This window comes from Sceloporus undulatus, chromosome 2, assembly GCF_019175285.1.
Source record: "Sceloporus undulatus isolate JIND9_A2432 ecotype Alabama chromosome 2, SceUnd_v1.1, whole genome shotgun sequence".
Lineage (NCBI taxonomy): Eukaryota > Metazoa > Chordata > Lepidosauria > Squamata > Phrynosomatidae > Sceloporus > Sceloporus undulatus.
Window position 1 is genome coordinate 60,067,004 of NC_056523.1, and position 19,065 is coordinate 60,086,068.

At 41.1% G+C, this 19,065-nt stretch overlaps 1 protein-coding gene across 2 annotated transcripts in view; it reads right to left on the reverse strand.

Moving 5' to 3' along the window:
- CACNA2D3 (calcium voltage-gated channel auxiliary subunit alpha2delta 3) overlaps window positions 1-19,065 on the reverse strand; it is a 726,617-nt gene that overhangs the window by 503,316 nt on the left and 204,236 nt on the right. For both annotated transcript variants that reach the window (XM_042453686.1, XM_042453685.1), the window contains one exon: window positions 3,408-3,467. In XM_042453686.1, the coding sequence (XP_042309620.1) occupies window positions 3,408-3,467 (60 nt within the window). The remainder of the gene's footprint in view (window positions 1-3,407; window positions 3,468-19,065) is intronic.

Genomic DNA, 19,065 nt, shown 5'->3' on the forward strand with positions numbered 1-19,065 from the left:
AGGCAAACGGCTTTTAACCTTAAAGTGCTTCTTTCATCAGTATTTCTAAAACCTAAGGAATTACAAAAGAAGAGTGCCTTCTTTATTCTTGAATAATAGGTTCTATGAAGGTGTGTCTGGTTTCTTTGGATTATAAATTTAGCTTTTTCTGGCATATGATTATGAGAGCCAGCCTGGTGTAGTGGTTTAAGCACTGGACTATGACTCTGGGGGCCAGGGTTCAAATCCCTGCTCATCCATGAAAATTGGATTAACTTAGTCAAGCCACTCTCTCTCAGATGCAGAAAATGGCAATGGCACACCCCCTCTGAACAAGTCTTGCCAAGAAAACCTTAAGGTTACCATAAATCAGAAATGCCTTGGTACACAAAAGCAAAGTCATACGAATTAGAAAAGGAAATGTGATCAGTGATCTTAAGTAACTGATTTCTAACACTGATCACACAAAAGAATTTGAAAAGGCCTTTGCTCTAGCATTTGATTCCAATTCAAATTATATCCAGACTCCGAGTAGGCAGGGACATAGCCAAGGGAGGGGGGTCTGTGGGGTCTGGCCCCCCCCCCCCCCGTCCATTAGATACAATGAATGATGTGTGCTGCTGCACCACCATGCCCAAGCACTGTGACTTTACTTATAATGATAGCACTTAGTCTGGACCCCCCCCCCTTTCCTAAAATCCTGGCTACGTCCTTGGAGTGGGATCCATGGGTCCTTCAAATCTGTTCTCATCTTAAACTTTGGTGTTCTCTGTCATATCGCTTTTAGTCAGAACTATACCATTTTGAAATAAATCCATTCCATATTAATATAATCATAGGAAAGTGCAAACTAGCAATTAGGAGGAGTAGCTAATGCCCCAGGGGACAGGATCAAAATTCAAAATGACCTGAATAAACTAGAAAGTTGATCCAAAGCTAACAAAATGAAATTCAACATGGAGAAATGTAAGGTACTGGACTTAGGGTGGAAACATGAAATGCATAGATTACAGGATGGGGGACATCTGCCTTAATGAGACTACATGTGAAAGGGATCTAGGAGTCCAAGTAGACCACAAGTTGAATATGACTCAACAGACAGATGCAGCAGCTAAAAAGGCCTATGTGGTTTTAGGCTACATAATGGAAGTATAGTATGTAGATCAAGGGAAGTAATAGTTTCATTGGTGGGGTTAGGCCCCACCTGAAATATTGTGTCCAGTTCTGGGCACCACAATTCAAAAAGGATGTTGAGAAACTAGATTGTGTCCAAAGAAGGGAGACTAAAATGGTGAAGGGTCTGGAAACCATACCCTATAAGGAGAGACTTAGGGAGCTAGGTATATGCCATGGACTGCCCTGGGCCTGACTTAGAAGCACAGTCAGATTCGGATTCTGTAGTTGTGGAGGAGTCTGGGACAGAAGCAGATCTGGGGCTGCCTGAATCTGCAATTCCAGAGAAGGCTGAGGAAGTTGCAACTCAAGAAGCTGCAGAGGGAGGAACATCTATAGACTCTAGGCTGCAGGTGCTAGGACCTGTGGGGAGAAGACAAGCCAAGGAGTATTTGAAGCTATCATCCAGGCAAGAAGCCAAGATGAGAGCTAATAGATTTCAGCTGAGAGATGTGGAGGCCTTTTAAAAGACTCCAGCTGCAAAGATTCTTTACAGCCAACAATCTGTTTTGCAGTTTTGTTGTCCCTGTGTTCCTTGCTATTATCTCTGGTTATCTGACCTCTGGACTTGCCTTGTGACTATGCTCCTGCCTCTGCCCTTTGCTGTGACTGACTGTTATCGTGTGACCTTGGGACCGGACTCTGGACTACTGTCTGTTTTGTGTATGCTTTACTTATCTCCTTGAGAGGTGTCACAGTTTCTGTATGTATTCCTGAGATGGTGTATTTATATGCACAATTAGAGTTAGAGTTAGGAAAGAGGACCCCTTTAGAGCAGCTCTTGTGTTGTGGCATTTAGATGTGTTGTGTTGTGGCAGTTGAAGGTCGTACTTTCTGGGAAGAAGAAAAATCCAGCTCCTTTTGAGTCCAGCATTTCTCGCTGTAGCATGGCTTGGGAGCAGTTTCTGGCCAGCTTCAAGCCTTATCATCTAAATGCCTTGCCTGAAAGCCAGCCAGAAACCTGCTTATTTTCAGCATCTATTTCACCCCAGTGTGGAGCCAGCCTGGATTTGTCAAGACCAAAGAGCTGCCATTGTTGTCATTTTCCTGTCCACACATTCAAAAAGCTCAAAAGTGGAGCCACGGTGGAGAAAGTAGGTGATATTGGTGCTTCTATTAGGTGCTCCCAGGGTGGACTAAGCTCTCATCTTCCAACATTGTACTCAGATAAGGGGATGGTTCCTTTTTCAATAAGAGTTTAAGTGCAATATTTACACTGAACCATGGATAAGCTGATCCAGATTGGGGGGAGAGTTTATTAAAATTTCTAGACTTATGAATATTACAGTGAGTCAACACTTACGTAAATCCCATTAGCAACTACACATCATTTGTAGTGTTTCAACAAAGCTGAAAATGTCAGTAGAATTGGTGAAAAGATAAAACATCAACTATAGGTAATAGATCTCATCACAATCCATGATGTACTGCATGATAGCTGCAAAATGACTAAATGACATCAGTTTTCCTTTCTGTAGAAGTTAGGCTATTAAGGCCTTCTATAAATAAAACACATAGGCCCGGTACATATCTTCTTGAAGGTCTGGACTGACAGCGGCAGTTTTTCCACTGGCGGGAAGCTGCAGCCGCCAAATTGTGGGGCTTCCCACTGGCGGAAAAAGAACCCACAAAAGCAGGTTATTTTTACGCCACAGCGGCGGCGTGACAAATACACCACTGGCGCAATAATTACATAAGTGCTGCATGGCACCGTGTGGATGCCGGGTGGAGCTTATATAACAATGTTGGTGGCCATGTCAGGGTGCCATGATGTATTAAGGTTAGGGAGCATGTACATGGTGCTCACTCCCTAAGCCTAATGCTGGCGTCGGAACGCCGCTTGTTGGCGGTTTGTACTGCACCTTAGATAACAACTGGATCCAGAAGTTCCATTGGAGGAATAGAGGGAGTTTCAGTTCAAGAAAGAAACCTTCTGTAAGAAAGAAGCATTTTCTAAATGAAATTCGTCTTTCATGGGTGGCGTAGTGGTTTGAGCGTTGTACTATGACTCTGGAGACCAGCATTTGAATCCAAGTTCAGCCATGGAAACTCACTGGACAAGTCACACTTTCTCAGCCTCAGGGGAATGGCAATGGCAAACCTCTTCTGAAGAAGAAAACCCCATAATAGTGTTGCCTTAGGGTCGCCATAAGTCAGGAATGACTTGATGGCACACAAAAACAACAACTGTTGATATACATGGAACAAATTTTTGGGTCCAGTCCTTTCATCTTAAAATGACAAGGTCTGCCTACCTGTAAATCAGCATCAAATTCATGTTTCAAGTGAGCCTCTTCTGCAGCTTCAACAAGGCGCTAAACAAAGAAAAAGAAATAAGGCATTACTGTTAAGAAATCCTAATTCCATCCACACACAAAACCCATATTGATTAACCAAAATGATGCAGTCTGCTCTTCTCTTGTGGATGCTAACTTTAATAAATCTAATTTCTACTTTCATAAGATATATTTGAAATGAAGCATTTAAGATTTACATTAGCCTTTTATCATAGGTCCAAAATAAGACTGCAGAAATAATCCAGTTTGAGATCACTTTAATGGCCCTGGCTCAGTGCTAGGGAATTCTGGGAATTGTAGTTTATTTTGGCACCAGAGATGACTAAATGTCTCAGAAAACTACAGTTCCCAGAATTCCCTAGCATTGAGCCAGGGCAGTTAAAGCAACCTCAGACTGGATTATTTCTGCAAGGTGTTTTGGACCAAAGTCTCAATGTTCTCAGTGTAATGACAATTGATCATTTCACTTCTTTGCAATTACTTCTGTATTGCTAGGAGAACTTAAAAGGATCATCACTTTAAATGTAAAAATACACATTTTATGGATTTAAACTGTTAACGGTAGGTCAGCTCTAAGTGAAATGAGAATCGGATTCTGAACAAAAACATTCATTTCTGAACAACAGGATATCCATATTTTTTGCTGAGTTCCAAAAACTGGCCAACCAAAATGCACAAAATGCATCATGCAAGCTATGAAAGCTCCACTGGCTTCTTCAATCCTGTCTGCATGAGCCAAAAAAATCACCAACAACAAAAGCCCAACAAAAAACAACCTTCCCACTATGATGCAGGCCCTGCCTGATCTCATGACACACTGCAACTTTCAATGAAATACCATGGTTCTTCCCCATTAATCTGACTTTGCACAGTCACAGGAAGCCCCGTGTTTCCCCAAAACCCAGGGGGAGGAGGGGACTGTTGCATACCAACAGCTGGATCAGGCCAAATTGAACTGGCTGGTTGTTCACATGCCAGGCGCTACACCATCCCCCTTCCTCACACTGAGTAGAAAATAGAAAGAGGATGGCCTGTTCTTAGAGCCATGGCCACTGCCACATACCAATAGGAGCTCAGTGGACAGACCTCCCAGCACGTCTAAGAGGCCAATCCAGCAGGGTCCCTGGGGGAGAGAAAGGGAAGAGGAGTCACCTCAGTGCCCCTGTCACCCAGAAGACACCCAGGAGACACCACATCTAAGAGTGGGGTCCCCTGTGCGACCAAGAAGAGAGAATAGAGGGACCCCCAATCACATGGCTGGGTCCCTCTACCCTGTCTTCTCATTGGCTGCACAAATGAGTCCATTCTTAGGAGAAGCCTATTCCTGGAACTCCTGCAGGTACAATAGCAGCAAGTCTGGGGACAGGAGATGAGATAGCAGTACTGATACAGTGTGACACCAAGTTTGGCCCAGTATGTGTGGCTGCCATCATGGCCGATCTGGAGCCAATTAGAGACCACAATGCTCTGGGAGTGGCCCCAGAATTATGTCAGGTGCAGAAAGGATCTTCATCAGGCAAAACATGTTTAAAAATCACACAGAAGAAAAAGAAAAGTTTGGAGGGGGGGGTGATGGCATAAAAATCACCTGCCTACACATCTTGTTTAGGATGCCTCTATGGCAGCTAAAAAGACTTATTTTCTTCTTTTTCTCTAATATTTTTAGACCTCTTTTGCCTGATGAAGAAACCAGTTGAGTTTCAAAAGTCTATATGATGTATTTTGTGCATTTTGATTAGCCCATAAATGTATTGCTCTTTTGTGGATTTTGGATTTTTGTTTTATTTTGCTTAACGGCTACACCTGAATATGTTTCCTAGAAGAAAAGATGACATAACTGAAGCTGTTGTATTTTGGACATATAGTGAGATGACATCAGTCATTGTAAAATACAATAATGCTTGGCAAAGTGGAAGGCAGTAAGAAAAGAAAGAGTCTGCACCACAGGTGAATTGATTCAATCAAGGAAGGCATGGGCCTGAATTTGCAAAACCTGATCAGGGCAGGCAATAACCAGGGCTCATTCATAAGTTTGCCATTAAACAAAATCAACTTGACAGCAAACACCAACCTCCACATTAAAGCAGCCTCTGTCCACTCCTCCATTTCCAATCATCCAACAACAACAATGACCTCAGGTGGTCAGAGGTATATTGCCTGGTTCTACCTACTTGCCAAACCTAAGTATTTCTTCTGCTTATGACCAGTATCCAGGGAAGCTTGCATTTATTTTCATGATTTAAAAAAATACTATCAACACTAACCTTTGAAACAAATCTATAACAACAACACAGAATTATGATTTTGGTAGTCTCTGCAAAATGGAGTTGGAAAGAAGTCAGAGGACACCTTTTTCCTAGCTGACCCTTCCACAGAAGGGTGCCATAGATATAAACTGTTTCTCTCACACCAAAGCATTTATTAACTCAGTCAGGCATAAATGCTTCCACTGCATCACAAGCATTCAATCCCTTGTTGTAAAAGCTATAAATCACAGATTTCCAGAATTTGCACTGAACCCAGTGTATCTCAGTAACTTTACTTTTGCTCCCAATGAAATAAATGAAAACCACAAGTTATCACAACAGGAAGAAAATTATTTAAAACCTATAGTGGTGTTACAACATTTTCAAAAAGCTTATAAAAAGACGAAAGAACAAAGAATGTTAAAATTACAATCATACACAGCCTTTGAACTCCATGGAGGTGTCATTTGTGTAAAAATGTACACAATTCTATTAGCTTTTTGTCTTGTTTTTTAAATTAAAGGTGTCTGCAATTCTTTCTTTGATTCTTTTAAAAAAATGTGGAGCAGATTATCTCTATCGCTATCTTGCTGGTAACACTTTTTGGCTTCAATTTAAAAAGATTTTAGTAAACTTATGTATGGTTTTTTTTATGCACTGCCTAAATACAAGTGACATCTAGAAATATTCACTTGTTTCAGCACTCAAACATTTTCATGGGATGTGAAATATCATAATATAGTGAAACACCTTACATCAGTACATAGCTGTTGATCAGCCAGTCCCCATAACATGTCTTCTATTCAAATTTATTCATTTATTTAAATATATTTTCCTGAATATCCTACTGCAAAGTGCGGTGGAAAACCTTTGTTTATAAAAAATGTCTGAAGTTACTTAGAGAAGGAACCATTGGCAAGAAGTCCCAATGCCCAAGGGATCAGAAAGAAGACTCTACACTGATTACCTACCAGCTGTACTGTAATTCCAGTAGCTGTGGGACATGTGGCTGGCCATCTACCAAAAACTGTGGGCAGGACCATATCAATCTTTTGTTCATGCCAGCCAGCTTTTTCCATTGATGTGGAAAGAAATCTTACTGCCATCTTACATTCAACATACTGTACTCACATATGTTTCTCTGCACCAGACAGACTGCTGGCCAAGAGTAAATGGGCGCAGTCCAGGTCATCACACATGACCAGCTGCTCTTGAAACCCAGAGTACAGTAGTTTAAGCTTTAAAACCCAGCTAGTCTACAATGACTTGGTTTACAAGTCCTGAGGGTAATTTAATGTTTACCCCTTCATTCCCTTCCTTCCTCTTTTCCCCATATAATTTGCTAATATACATCACAAGTGAGAATAGTGTGACTACTAAATTGCAACTCCCAGCTGCTTTAAGTGGCATAGTTAATGGTGGAGAATGGTAAGGGTTGCAGCTCAGCAACCTCTGCACTGGGCATTTGGTTTTATGGGTATAAAAGGCATCTGGAATTTCTCACTCAAACCATGTGCTTGGAGCAAATGCTTATTCAGCTACCCCTTTGTATGCTAAGGATAGCTTTCAAGTTTGTGCAAGATTTGAATTCTATGGAAATATAAAACCTAAAGTTCTCCCTCACCCCACTCCTGAGATAGAGCAAAGGAAGGGGCTTTTGTTGACAGGATTCAAGGTGTCCCCAAAGCTTACTGCATGTTAACCCTAATTGGTGGTAACCTACAGTCATTTTTTTTCTGGAAATCATTATGCAACAAGTGAGATCCATCAGAAATACAGCTATTCCCACCCAGAAATTAACAACAGTTCTAGGCTGCCTCATCTTTGTGCCTTAATTAAAAGAAATTCTTTGGAGTGAAGACAAAACCTTAGGACTGGAGCATGGCTTTGGTGCGGCTTCTGGACTCTTGGGATGCATGTATCATTTAAACAGCATACCTGCAAAATGACTCAAAGCAGCTTTATTTTGGCCTGTCTGCATCAGGCCTATGGCGGGTTACAAACCGCCATAAAGTACGCACTCCGCGCGTACTAGGGTTAGGAAGGGCCGTATTAGGGTTAGGAAGGTTCTTACCTTCCTGACAGCCCTTCCTCCCAGTACGCACAGAGCGCGTACATTTTTGCGGTGCCCATCCACATGGGCACCGCCATGTTGACGTATTGGAAGCTGTGCGTCCAGACGTGTCGCGGCGGAAGTGACATCGCGAGGACGCACTCCACCCCTCGCGGCGCCACTTCCGTGTTCCAAAAAGGAGCGGCATTTCGCCGCTCCTTTTTTGCTGCGCGGGGAAACCTTGCGGTCTGGCAGCTGGGGCTTCCCTATGCAGCGAATGGCGGCGGCGGGAAAACGGACCCTTGAGGGCCGTTTGTAACCCGCCTATGTTTCCAAAAAAAGAACAGTACTTCCCCAGCACTGCTAGTAATGGGAAACAAATATCCAACTGATAGAAAGTATCCGTGGATGTTCAACTGTAATATGATTTGTTAAAAAGTTAATGAAAATATCTCAGAATCAGTATGTAAAGAAGTAAATGTGAAGACAGATGTAGAAATATATGTTATTACACCTCAATGATAATTTATTACTAGGTCACTGATTATATCAAATTTTGAGTGGGGAGAGACATATGGAAAAATATATCATTGCGATCATCGAAGTTCCCACAGAGTTGGAGTATTACGGAAGAAATTCCTTACAGCACTAGAGCCAAGAACATAAAAAGCACCTGAAACTTATTGATTTAAGGCAACTTCACAATAAAATCTGCAGCACTCATAGAACAAATGTTTCTGCATTATGTATCTGACATTGTCAAACTGCCAAGTTTTTGGCACATGCACTGTTAATGTACTTACCAGATATACTCAGGTCAGTGCTCAGATAAAACTAAGAACCACTGCAGAACAAGAGATGAGTAGTAACAACTGTACTATGGCTTTGTAGCTTTAATGTCTTTGCATTGTAAAGATATCTATTTGAAAAGCAAATGCATCATGGAGCTGTCACCGCATGGCACAGCCCAAAGTTGTTCTAATAACATGTACACGAAGGAACTATATATGGTCAGGATCAATGCCACTGTAGAGCATATTATGAAGGCTGTCAGGATCCAAAAGCACTTTTGATTAGTGTCCTGGCCACCATGTTTTAAATCATAATTCTACAAAATTGTTTTTGCATGTTTTGTTGTTTCTTTGTGATATGAACTCAAATGGCTTATGGCTGCCACTTTTATTTGCCTCCCCTAATGTTCCAGAGATCAAGTAATATTAAGCACTCTTGTACATTGTAGAAGGATGGGATATTAACAATATAAGATACATGGACGACACCATATTACTAGTCACAGACTTGGAATAATTACTAAGAAAAGTCAAAGACACGCTTAATGCTGATCATAAAGAAAACAAAAATAATGATCACAGAAGAATAAATGAATTCAGCTTAGACAATGAGGAAATCAAAATAGTTAAAGGGTTCCCATACATAGGATCAAACAGTGTTCAGAACAGTGAGTACAGTCAAGAAATAAGAAGAAGACTAGGAATGGGGAGGGGAGCTATGAAGGAATTAGATAAGATTCTAAAGAGTAAAGACATAAAACTGAACACTAAAGTCAGAATCGTCCAAGCTATAGTATTCCCCATCATCATGTACTGATGTGACAGCTGGACAGTGGGGGGAAAAATGTAGATAAGAAGAAAGTCAACTCATTTGAGATGTGGTTCTGGAGATGATTGTTGGGGATATCGTAGACAGCCAAAAAGACAAACAAGTGGGTCCTAGAACGAATCAAACCTGAACTCTCCCTGGAAGCCAAGATGATGAAGCTGAGGCTGTCATACTTCGGCCACGTCATGAAAAGGCACAACTCATTAGAAAAAACAATAATGCTAGGAAAGGTGGAGGGAAGTCGAAAGAGCAGAAGGCTGCATGCCAGATGGATGGATTCCATTAAAGAGGTCACAAATATGACTTTGCAGGAACTAAGCAGAGCAGTGGAGGAGAGGGAGTCTTGGAGATGTTTCATTCATAGGGTTGCCCTGAGTCAAAGCTGACTCAAGGGCAGTTGTATTTTAGATCAGAATATTTTAAAATATAATTGTGAAAACATTACATGAAAAGGAAACTCTGGGATGCCTGGAGTGTGTGAATAGTCTGTATGCTGAAACTACATTCCTATGCATAATTACTGGAAGGGACTGAATAAAATAGATTTGATTCCAAATAAGAACATGCATAGTTTTCAGATCTACTGAGCCTTCTTTGCACATCAAAATGTAAAGCCACATATCACTCAACTAGGACCTAAAAGTAGGGCATGAAAATTAATCTAATTAAAATGAATGCCTTTGCAATTAAACACTGCTCAGATGCTAAGAGTGAGAAATCCACTTAATTAGACAGATTACACAAAGTTGTCTTGGCTTGGGAGGCTCTGAAAAGACATTCAGTATACCAGCAGCACAGCATAAACATCTTTATGAGTTGTTATCACATTATCTAGGATTAGGCTCACTTTATCAATAAGTCCAATAAGGCTCTGCAAATACTTAAATGAGAAAGCAACAACAATGCACATTTTTCTTCCTTGTCTCCTGCACAAATTCTTTCTATTCTTTCCCCCTGCCATGCTTTATACATTATTTGGCACAATGCACAAGAAATAAATAAGAGGGGAGGGGAAAAAGCGAGCAAGAGAGAGTTTGACAGACACTAGGGGGCAATAATTCCTGTTGGAATATTTAATACAAAATCTAATTCCCTAGTATTATTATTATTACGCTGGAGTCAAACAACTGGATTTTGCCACATGAGACCAGATTTGGATGGAAGAAAAGTGTCATTGTTCTGCAAAAGAGAAGGAATGACACCACAACACCAGTGTATCATTGTAGTATTCTTTTCTTACATTTTTAAAATGTTCAGTTTGTGTAGCTGCTGCCAATTGATTTAACAATATGATGAGAGTCCATTCACTCAATGTAACTCTCTGTTTTCTTTAGGAGCACTGGTATTTAGAAGCAGGGAAAGAAAGTCATTTGCCTTTTTGGCAAATTATCTCTTTCCTGTCTGTTTCCTGACAGGTCAGACCTCCATCTTCTTTTTAACTTTGTTGTTACACAACTTCAAATCAATTCCAACTTGCAGTTACACTAGCATAGGATTTTCATGGCACGTTTTTTCAGAGTTGGTTTACCTTTGTCTTCCTCTAAGGCTGAGAGTAAGTAACTTGCCCAAGCTCACGCAGTGGGTTTCTATGGCTAAGCAAGGATTTGAACTTTGGTCTCCCAGAGCCCTAGCCCAACACACAAACGACTACACCACACTGGCTCTCTTTATTCAACTAAGTGGAAATGAGAATAGCCCTTGCTGCAACACTTAGTGAAGAGCTGGAGATCCTTTCAAGATGCTTCCACTACTTGGTGAGGTTTCCCGACTCCAGCACAGATGAATATTAGCATTTAGTATACAACTGAATTCAATGGAGATTGCTGAAGTATACATTAACAGGATTAGCCATTTGTTTTTTTGCTTTCTAAGGTATCTGTCCCAAGTAGATCTGTCTACTTTTTGACAGGGGGTTCTTGGATTTTGGGGGGTTATCGCTTGGGTGTTCTTTTTTAAAAGGCATACCACTTTCTCTGTAGCATTATTGGCTTCTATGATCCCTCCTGGGTCTAAATATTAACATCTGCATATTACTAGGGGTTTTCAAGGGGGAAATTCAGTACAATGGATAAACTGCTTAGGGTTTTATTGCAAAAATAATGACTTTAAATCTAAAGGGAGTCAAGCTGATGAAAAAGTCTTACACTCTGTGTGTCTACTGAAGCACTTTATTTCCAGCTTTTAATTACTTTTATAATCCTAAATATATTGAGCATATAATGTCTCTCTGTGTGTGTATGTGTGTGCGCACACGCACACACACACATACCCCTCTACCATTTAATATATGTCTGACCAAAAATTGCAAGCCAGAATACCTTCTGAAATGAAACAATCATAATAAATTACATCATGGTTTAATGCCACTGATAGCTGTGTTTTATACCTGAACTTCCTACACATACAGCCTTCCCCATTCACATTTCATAAGAGTCATGAGAAACTCGCTGTAGGCATTTCTAGGAATGTACAAAATTATTTATCCAGCAAGGATCCAAAATTACCCCATTCAATTTAGCAAAGTTATTTTTCATTTCCCTCAGAATGAAATAGGAATGCTAGTGAGTAGTGCTAGTGAGTAGTGAGGGTGGGTTGAATTCAGAGCCTGGAACACAACTATTGGTTGTTGGTTCCAGGTGAATTTCCAGAAAAGACAGAAACAGTTGTAACAAATGAGCACAGTCCCTGGCATATGGGGGGGGGGGGGGGGGGAGTGCCAGCCTCACATATAAGATAGCTTGAGAATGATGAAAGGTCTAGAAACCATGCCCTATGAGAAGCAGTTTCAGGAGCTGGGTATGTTTAGCCTGGGCAAGAAAAGGTTAACAGGTGACATAACTACAGTCAGCCCTTCTTATACACGGATTTCTTATACATGGATTCAAGCATGGTTTAAAAATGTTCAAAAAAAGTATATATTTTACATATCAAACCTTGATTTTCCATTTTTTATAAACTACACGATTTTGCTATGTCATTATATTTAATGGGACTTGAGTATCCACAGATTTTATTATCCACAGGGGATCTGGAACCAAACCCCAATGTATAACAAGGGTCCACTGTATGTTCAATTATTTGAAGCGATGTCATATTGTGGATGGAGCAAGTTTGTTATCTGCCATTCCAGAGACTACAACACAGAGCAATGGATGCAAAATACAATAAAAGAGATTCCACCTAAACATTAGGAAGAACTTCCAGACAGTAAGTTGGAGTACAGTGGAGCCTCCTTCTTTGGAGATTTTTAAGCAGAGGCTAGATAGCCATCTGTCAGGAGTGCTTTGACTGTGTATTCCTGAATGACAGAATGGACATGGATTAGCCCTTGTGGTTTCTTTCAACTATATGATTCTATGATTTTATGTATTGGTTTATACAACACTTTTCTTGATACCTTTGCACTTTCTAGTCCTCACTACCTTGTCAACCTTACACAGGGAACGGGTGCTTTCTTTAGGTTATGCAACACTTGCAGATTTGCCAAGGAAGAACTCTGAATCCAGCTTGGAAATTGGAGCACAAGAATATAAAAAGATTGAAAGGAAACCTTGTCTGCATGCTGAAATTCCCTGTCACCACTAACCTTACTGTGGTACTTCTCTTCCTCACCTTTTTTCCCCCTGAACATCTGCTAAAATTAAAAAAAAACAAAACATTGAGCCTGTTTCACTTGTTTCTTGTCAGTTCAGCAAATGCAATGAGATTTTCAGCTCCACAAATTTCATATTGGCTTTAAGCAGTACAGAAAAGTTAAAATGTATTATAATGTTTTATGTTGTCTTTTGATTTTCAATTTGTAGTCATATTGGTATTTGTTTTATGTATTTATGCAGCCTCATTGAAATATACATGTAGATTGAAACACGCTGGGCTTTTTCCAAAATAGAAAAATAAAAACAACCTGAGCACTGGGAGATGAATTTCCCTTTCCCCCTGCAGATACCATTTGGTGCTCTCCAGTATTTGCTTCTTCTGTTTTTCTTCCCCTTGCCACTCTCTAGCCAACCTTACCTGCTTGCTTTCTTGATGGAAACAGCAACTCTTCTCCAGGGCTGTGGTCTTGACAGCCTGCTGCCAATTTCCAAATTATAGGAAGTGGGAGGAGGGATCTGTTATGTAACCACACTGCATAACCTTTTCTGTATCTCCTCATTAACTAACTTGTAAAAGATGTGGAAGTAGTTCGCTGCTTAGGATGGTGACAAAATCTGTGAACCTGACACTTGGGACTGCATGAATAGATTTTAAAGTGCATTTTGCACTTTAAAATTCAAGTGGCAACTTTGTTAAGATAGCCCAGGAAGTCAGAACTGATTGAGTTCCTTCTGGGCAGTGGGAGGAGAGAGAGGAAAAAAGGTAGACATGGGCAGGTTACAGACCGCCCGTTTGGGGCGATCTGCACCCGCCCCTTTCCCCGGTGTATTGGGGCCTCAGCGGCTAGACCGGCAGCTGCTGAGGCCCCGATCTGCCACTTTCCGGGCTGCGGGGAAGCAGCAAAAGGCTGCTTCCCCGCAGCCTGGAAAGGGGTGTCCTTGGGGCTTCAAGCCCCAAGGACACCCCGCGGCGGCGGGGAGGAGGAGAAAGGGGCTGCTTGGCCCCTTTCTCCCTTGTGTTGCTGGGCGGAGCCGTGTGAAGGCTGCGCCCAGCGGCGCAAACCAGGAAGTAGCTCCGAAATGGAGCTCCTTCCTGCTCTGCGCTAAGGGCGCATTAAGTGCCCTGGTGCAGAGCGACGACATCACGTCCGCATCGCCCCGTATAGAGGCGGCACAGTCATGACGTCGTCATGGCGGCGGCCATGTGGAATGGCTGCCACCATTTTGTGCGTGCGGAGCGTGCACTAGGGTTAGGGGGGTGCGGAAGCCCGTCTGTAACGGGCCAAGATGTTTCATATGGTGGGACAGGCAGCTGGACCACAGAAACCTAGATTTGGGCCCTATTGAGCAACACCTCTATTACTTTGTGTGCTGTGTATGCATTATTTATTCTAACTTTTTCTTTCCTACTGTGTGAAGTAAATGACCTTTTCCATGCCTCCATCTGGAAGCAAACACAGATAGCATACTCACTGAAACTATAGTGTTAGGGTCCAAGGAAGATCTCAAGGCCAGCAAGCTCTATATTTCAAATTCTCACATTCCACTCTTTGAAATAGGACCAAAGCATATGAATAAATACAGTCAGGAAACACAGAATCACAGAAGGCAGGGGGGCATAGAAGCTATATTAAGTCAATGTACAACATTTATACTGAATATGATATCAATGAATATTTATATTGATACTAAATTCAATATCAGCTTCACATTAATATGAGTAATAGTAACAGGGTTGCTGTCAGCAGAAGCAGTGGAGTCACTCAGCATCAGCATTGGGGAGCCAAGTATGTTGGTTTGGTGGTTAGGGATATAAATCCTTGCTTCTCTCGTTCTAGTGCAGTGAAGGGAAAAGTGTCCCCCTGGTGCTCCATACTGCTCCTAAAGATGTTTTTGTAGCTCTTGATACCCCCAGAATCTCCAAGCTGGCCTTTTCCTGGCCAAAATAGAGACAGTGAGTTGCTGCTCCAAACTTGCCACAGTTGCCCACCTCATTCTAGCAGGGAAGAACAAGAAAATACATGGTCCTCCTCTCCTGAGAACTGTACAGTATCTTCTGTTGGGCTTAAGAGAATTTTTGCATTTACAAAATTGATCTTTGCACAAATTGTTAAATTGCTAAACTACATTAGCTGCTACATAGAATTTTAAAAATCGGAAGCATGGATGGAAGCAAATTTTTAAATTCAGTCTGTCCAGCCTTTTGTGCTTCCTGTGTGTATGTGCAAATTGAAAAGAAACTAATATCATGCACTGGCATGATGCACAAATTACAGATATCTTGCTCTTAAAGAAAGGTAGGGTGGGGTTGTTGTTGTTTTTTTGTGCTATTGATGGGAAGACTTGCAGGAGATAAGGAAATATCAACAAACAATCTCATCAAGGATAATCTGGTGAGATTTCTTCACATTCATATGACAGTTATTCTTCTCACACATCTTTCCAGTGAAAGCACTTTTGAGTGTTGCACAAAAACAGGACAAAGAAGCCTCAAAATGTATGTTTTGCACACATGGGTCCAAAAGCAGAAATCTTCCAGTTTGAGACCGCATTATCTGTCCCAGATGAGGGATAGGAAGTCCTGGGAATTGTAGTTTATTGTGGCACCAGAGCTCTCTGACAGAGAAGGCTAAATGTCTCATGAAACTACAGAACTCAGAATTTCCTAGTATTGAGCCAGGGCAGTTAAAGTGGTCTCAAACTGGATTATATGTGCAGTGTGTTTTGGTCCATGGTTTCATACAGAATCTCCAAAGTCTGCACGCTTAGAGGAACTTTAATTTCTTCTCCAAGTGATATTTCCCCCACAATAATCAAGTGTATGGCTTTACATCCTATACTTTTCATGTCTGGTTGGCTTTTCAATGTTGGCACACATTATTGCATGCAGCCAAGCAAGTCTCAAGCCATTATTCATTATTCATTATCTTGTATGCTTGTATTTTCTTTCTGACACCAACAGATTTTCTTCACCAGGATAAACAGACATACTTGAAGCATGTTTTTAAATTGCAAAATGTTGCTTCTCTCAACCACTGTTTAAATGAATCTGATGACTTATTGATTTCGCTCAGCATTTTCTTTTTGCTGCTACTTTAGCATCTACATGCCATTTCAGATGTGATGTTTAATAGAAATAGTCACAAAAATATTATTTATGTTTATGACAATCTCAGTGATGTTATGATTCTTACTTTGACACTATTTCAGATAATGAACGAAAGGCCTGAGCAGTTCCTCATAAAGAGGAAGTCTGCTGCTGAGGTCGATGAGTCAGTGGTAAGAAACCCACATGCACAGAGAAAAGGGGAAGATGTAGCAGGAAAATAGATTGCACAAATTCCTGTTATTATTTATTGTATTTATTCAGAAAACAATAAACTAAAATCAAACAAGCTTCAGTCTTGACAGTGTAAAATAAGTCATTCATTCCACATTTATTCCATTTTGTTCAGGATGCAAGGTTTCCCACATGACATTATCAGCTCAACAACCATATGAGATTGGTTAGTTGAGAACTAAGATGGATCCATAATTGGTTGGAAAATAATGTTCAAAAAGTCATCATCAATGGCTGCACTTCAAACTGAAGAGAAGTCTCTAGTGGAGTGCCACACAGTTGTGTCCTGGGGCTTTAACTCCTCAATGTTTATCAGTGCCTTAGATGATGGGTTACAAGGAATCTTTATCATTTACAGATGACACAAAACTGGGAGGAGTAGATAACAAATTGGAAGATAGGAACAGAATTCAAAAGGACTTTGATAAACTAGAAAATTGGGCTGAAGCTAACAGAATGAAATTCAACACAGACAAATGCAAAATTCTACATTTAGGCCAAAAAAAAAAAAAAAAAACCCAAACCCCAGAATTGCACTTATGGGAAGGGGATATTTGGCTCAACAGTACTACATGTGAAAAGACCTTGGAATGTTGGTAAAAATGTCCCTTTAAGAGAGTATAAAATAGTCTGTTCAGGTGTAAAGAAGAAGTAACACCAGGTTTCAGCCCTTAGTCATATAAGTTTATATAAGTGCTCTAAAACCCAGGGCAGGTGTGGGCTGAAGAGAAGTTGTTGTGTTGTTTGCAGAGAGCAAATTTACTGTATAACAGACACTGAATCTTAGAGAGAATTACAGGAGTATTTGTATATAATTTGTATATGTTGAAATAAGTGATACAAGCCTCCAAGGACATTTGGACAAATCCAATTGTGTCTGTGCATCATTCAAGCTCAGTCAGTGCAATATTGGCAAATACTACTAAGTGAGTTTGTGGTTCCACACTCTGCTGTGTAGACAGCTACCACTGAGGTCAAGTATCTCAGACAGTGCTGATAGTTGGCTTCTCTAGTGGGTCTAGATTTTGTTTTTGTCACTGTACATCTCCAGGAGATAGAGCCAACATGGGATACTCTGTGAATCCCAGTTGTGTGATGCTCCAGCAAGGAAATAATATTTTAACCTGCATTAATAGAACTGTCTGACCTTGGAAGCTAAGCAGAGGAAGCCCTGGTTAGTACGTTAATAAGAGACCATCAAGGAATAACAAGTGCTGTAGGCTACATTTCAGAGGAAGGAACTACCATATATACTCAACTATAAGTCGAAAAATTTATGCTCCAAAATGAACTCCAAAATCCTGGGTAGACTTATGGAAGGGTCAATGAGTTAATGCTAATAAAGTTTGTGAAAGAAGAAGTGCCCACCTTCCTCTGTAGCCTTGTAACGGCTCCCTGTTTGAAGCCCCGGCACCGGCTCTCCTCTCCTCCTCTGTGTGTGTGTGTATGTGTGTCTGTTTCCCAGGCTCTCAGCCTTCGTGCGGAGCCAGACCTAACAAGCTGCTGCTGAGAGAAGGAACACAAAGAAAGTATGCCCAGGCTTGTACCCCATTTTGCCTGGAAGTCCTGGGGGTGAGAAGGAGAGAGAGAGAAAGCCCTGTCCTCTATTTCTGAAAGCCATGAGTCTTGGGGGTGAGAAGGAGAGAGCGAGAAAGCGCTGTCCTCTATTTCTGAAAGCTATGAGTCTTGGGGGTGAGAAGGACAGAGAGAGAAAGCCCTGTCCTCTATTTCTGAAAGCTATGAGCCTTGGGAGTTCTGGGGGTGAGAAGCACACAGAGAGAAAGGTCTGTCCTCCATTTCTGCAAGCTATGAGCCTTGGGAGTCCTGGGGGTGACAAGCAGAGAGACAGTGGGGTCTGTCCTCCTTTTCACAAGCCATGTGCCTTGGAGATGCTTTTGCTAAGGGGAAGAGTTTGTGTGTGTGTGTGTGTGTGTGTGTGTGTGTGTGTGTGTAGGTTTGTTTCCCCTTTTCCATGCTGAGACTGATGCTTGGGAGAGGTCCAGAGAGTGAGATACAGGGAGGGAAGTGGTGCTTTGTCCCCCCCCCCTTTAGATCTTTTGTAACATCCTCCAGTGTTTGCCCCTCGACGTATCCATGGGTCATATCAAAATCCATGATTTGGATCCAAAAACTGCCCTCGACTTATACATGAGGTCGACTAATACATGAGTATATACGGTAGCAAAATCACTGAGTATTCCTTGCCTAAGAAAACCCTATGAAATTAATGGGGTGACCATAAATCAACAAGCAACTTGAAGGCACATACAAACTTACAGATTCCAAGAAAAGGAAAATAATATGATTATATTCTATGCTAGTCAGACCTCTTCTGGAGTACTGCATTCAGTTCTGAACACCTCATTTTAAGAAAGATATGGACTACAGTATCTGGTATGAATACAGAGAAGGACCACAAGAATGATAAGAGTTATGGAGTACAAAACATATGAAGTAATGTTGATGGAGTTCGGCATGTTCAGACCAGTGAAAAAAAGACTGAGGGGTGACATGATTACACTCCTTAAATATCTAAAGAGTGTCACAGAGACAAGGTTTATGAAGCTGTCTTGCTTCAAAAAAATCACAGTTAAAATACATCACAGTTTAGCGTATGGTCACCATGTTAAACAATGATTAATCTACATGAGAAACTTATTTGTGAGGGAGGGAGAACATATAAGCCTATGGGAGGCCAGGTTTGTTCTACTGACATTATTCTCAAAAGATGTTTTCAGCATGTAAAAACACTGGTCATGTA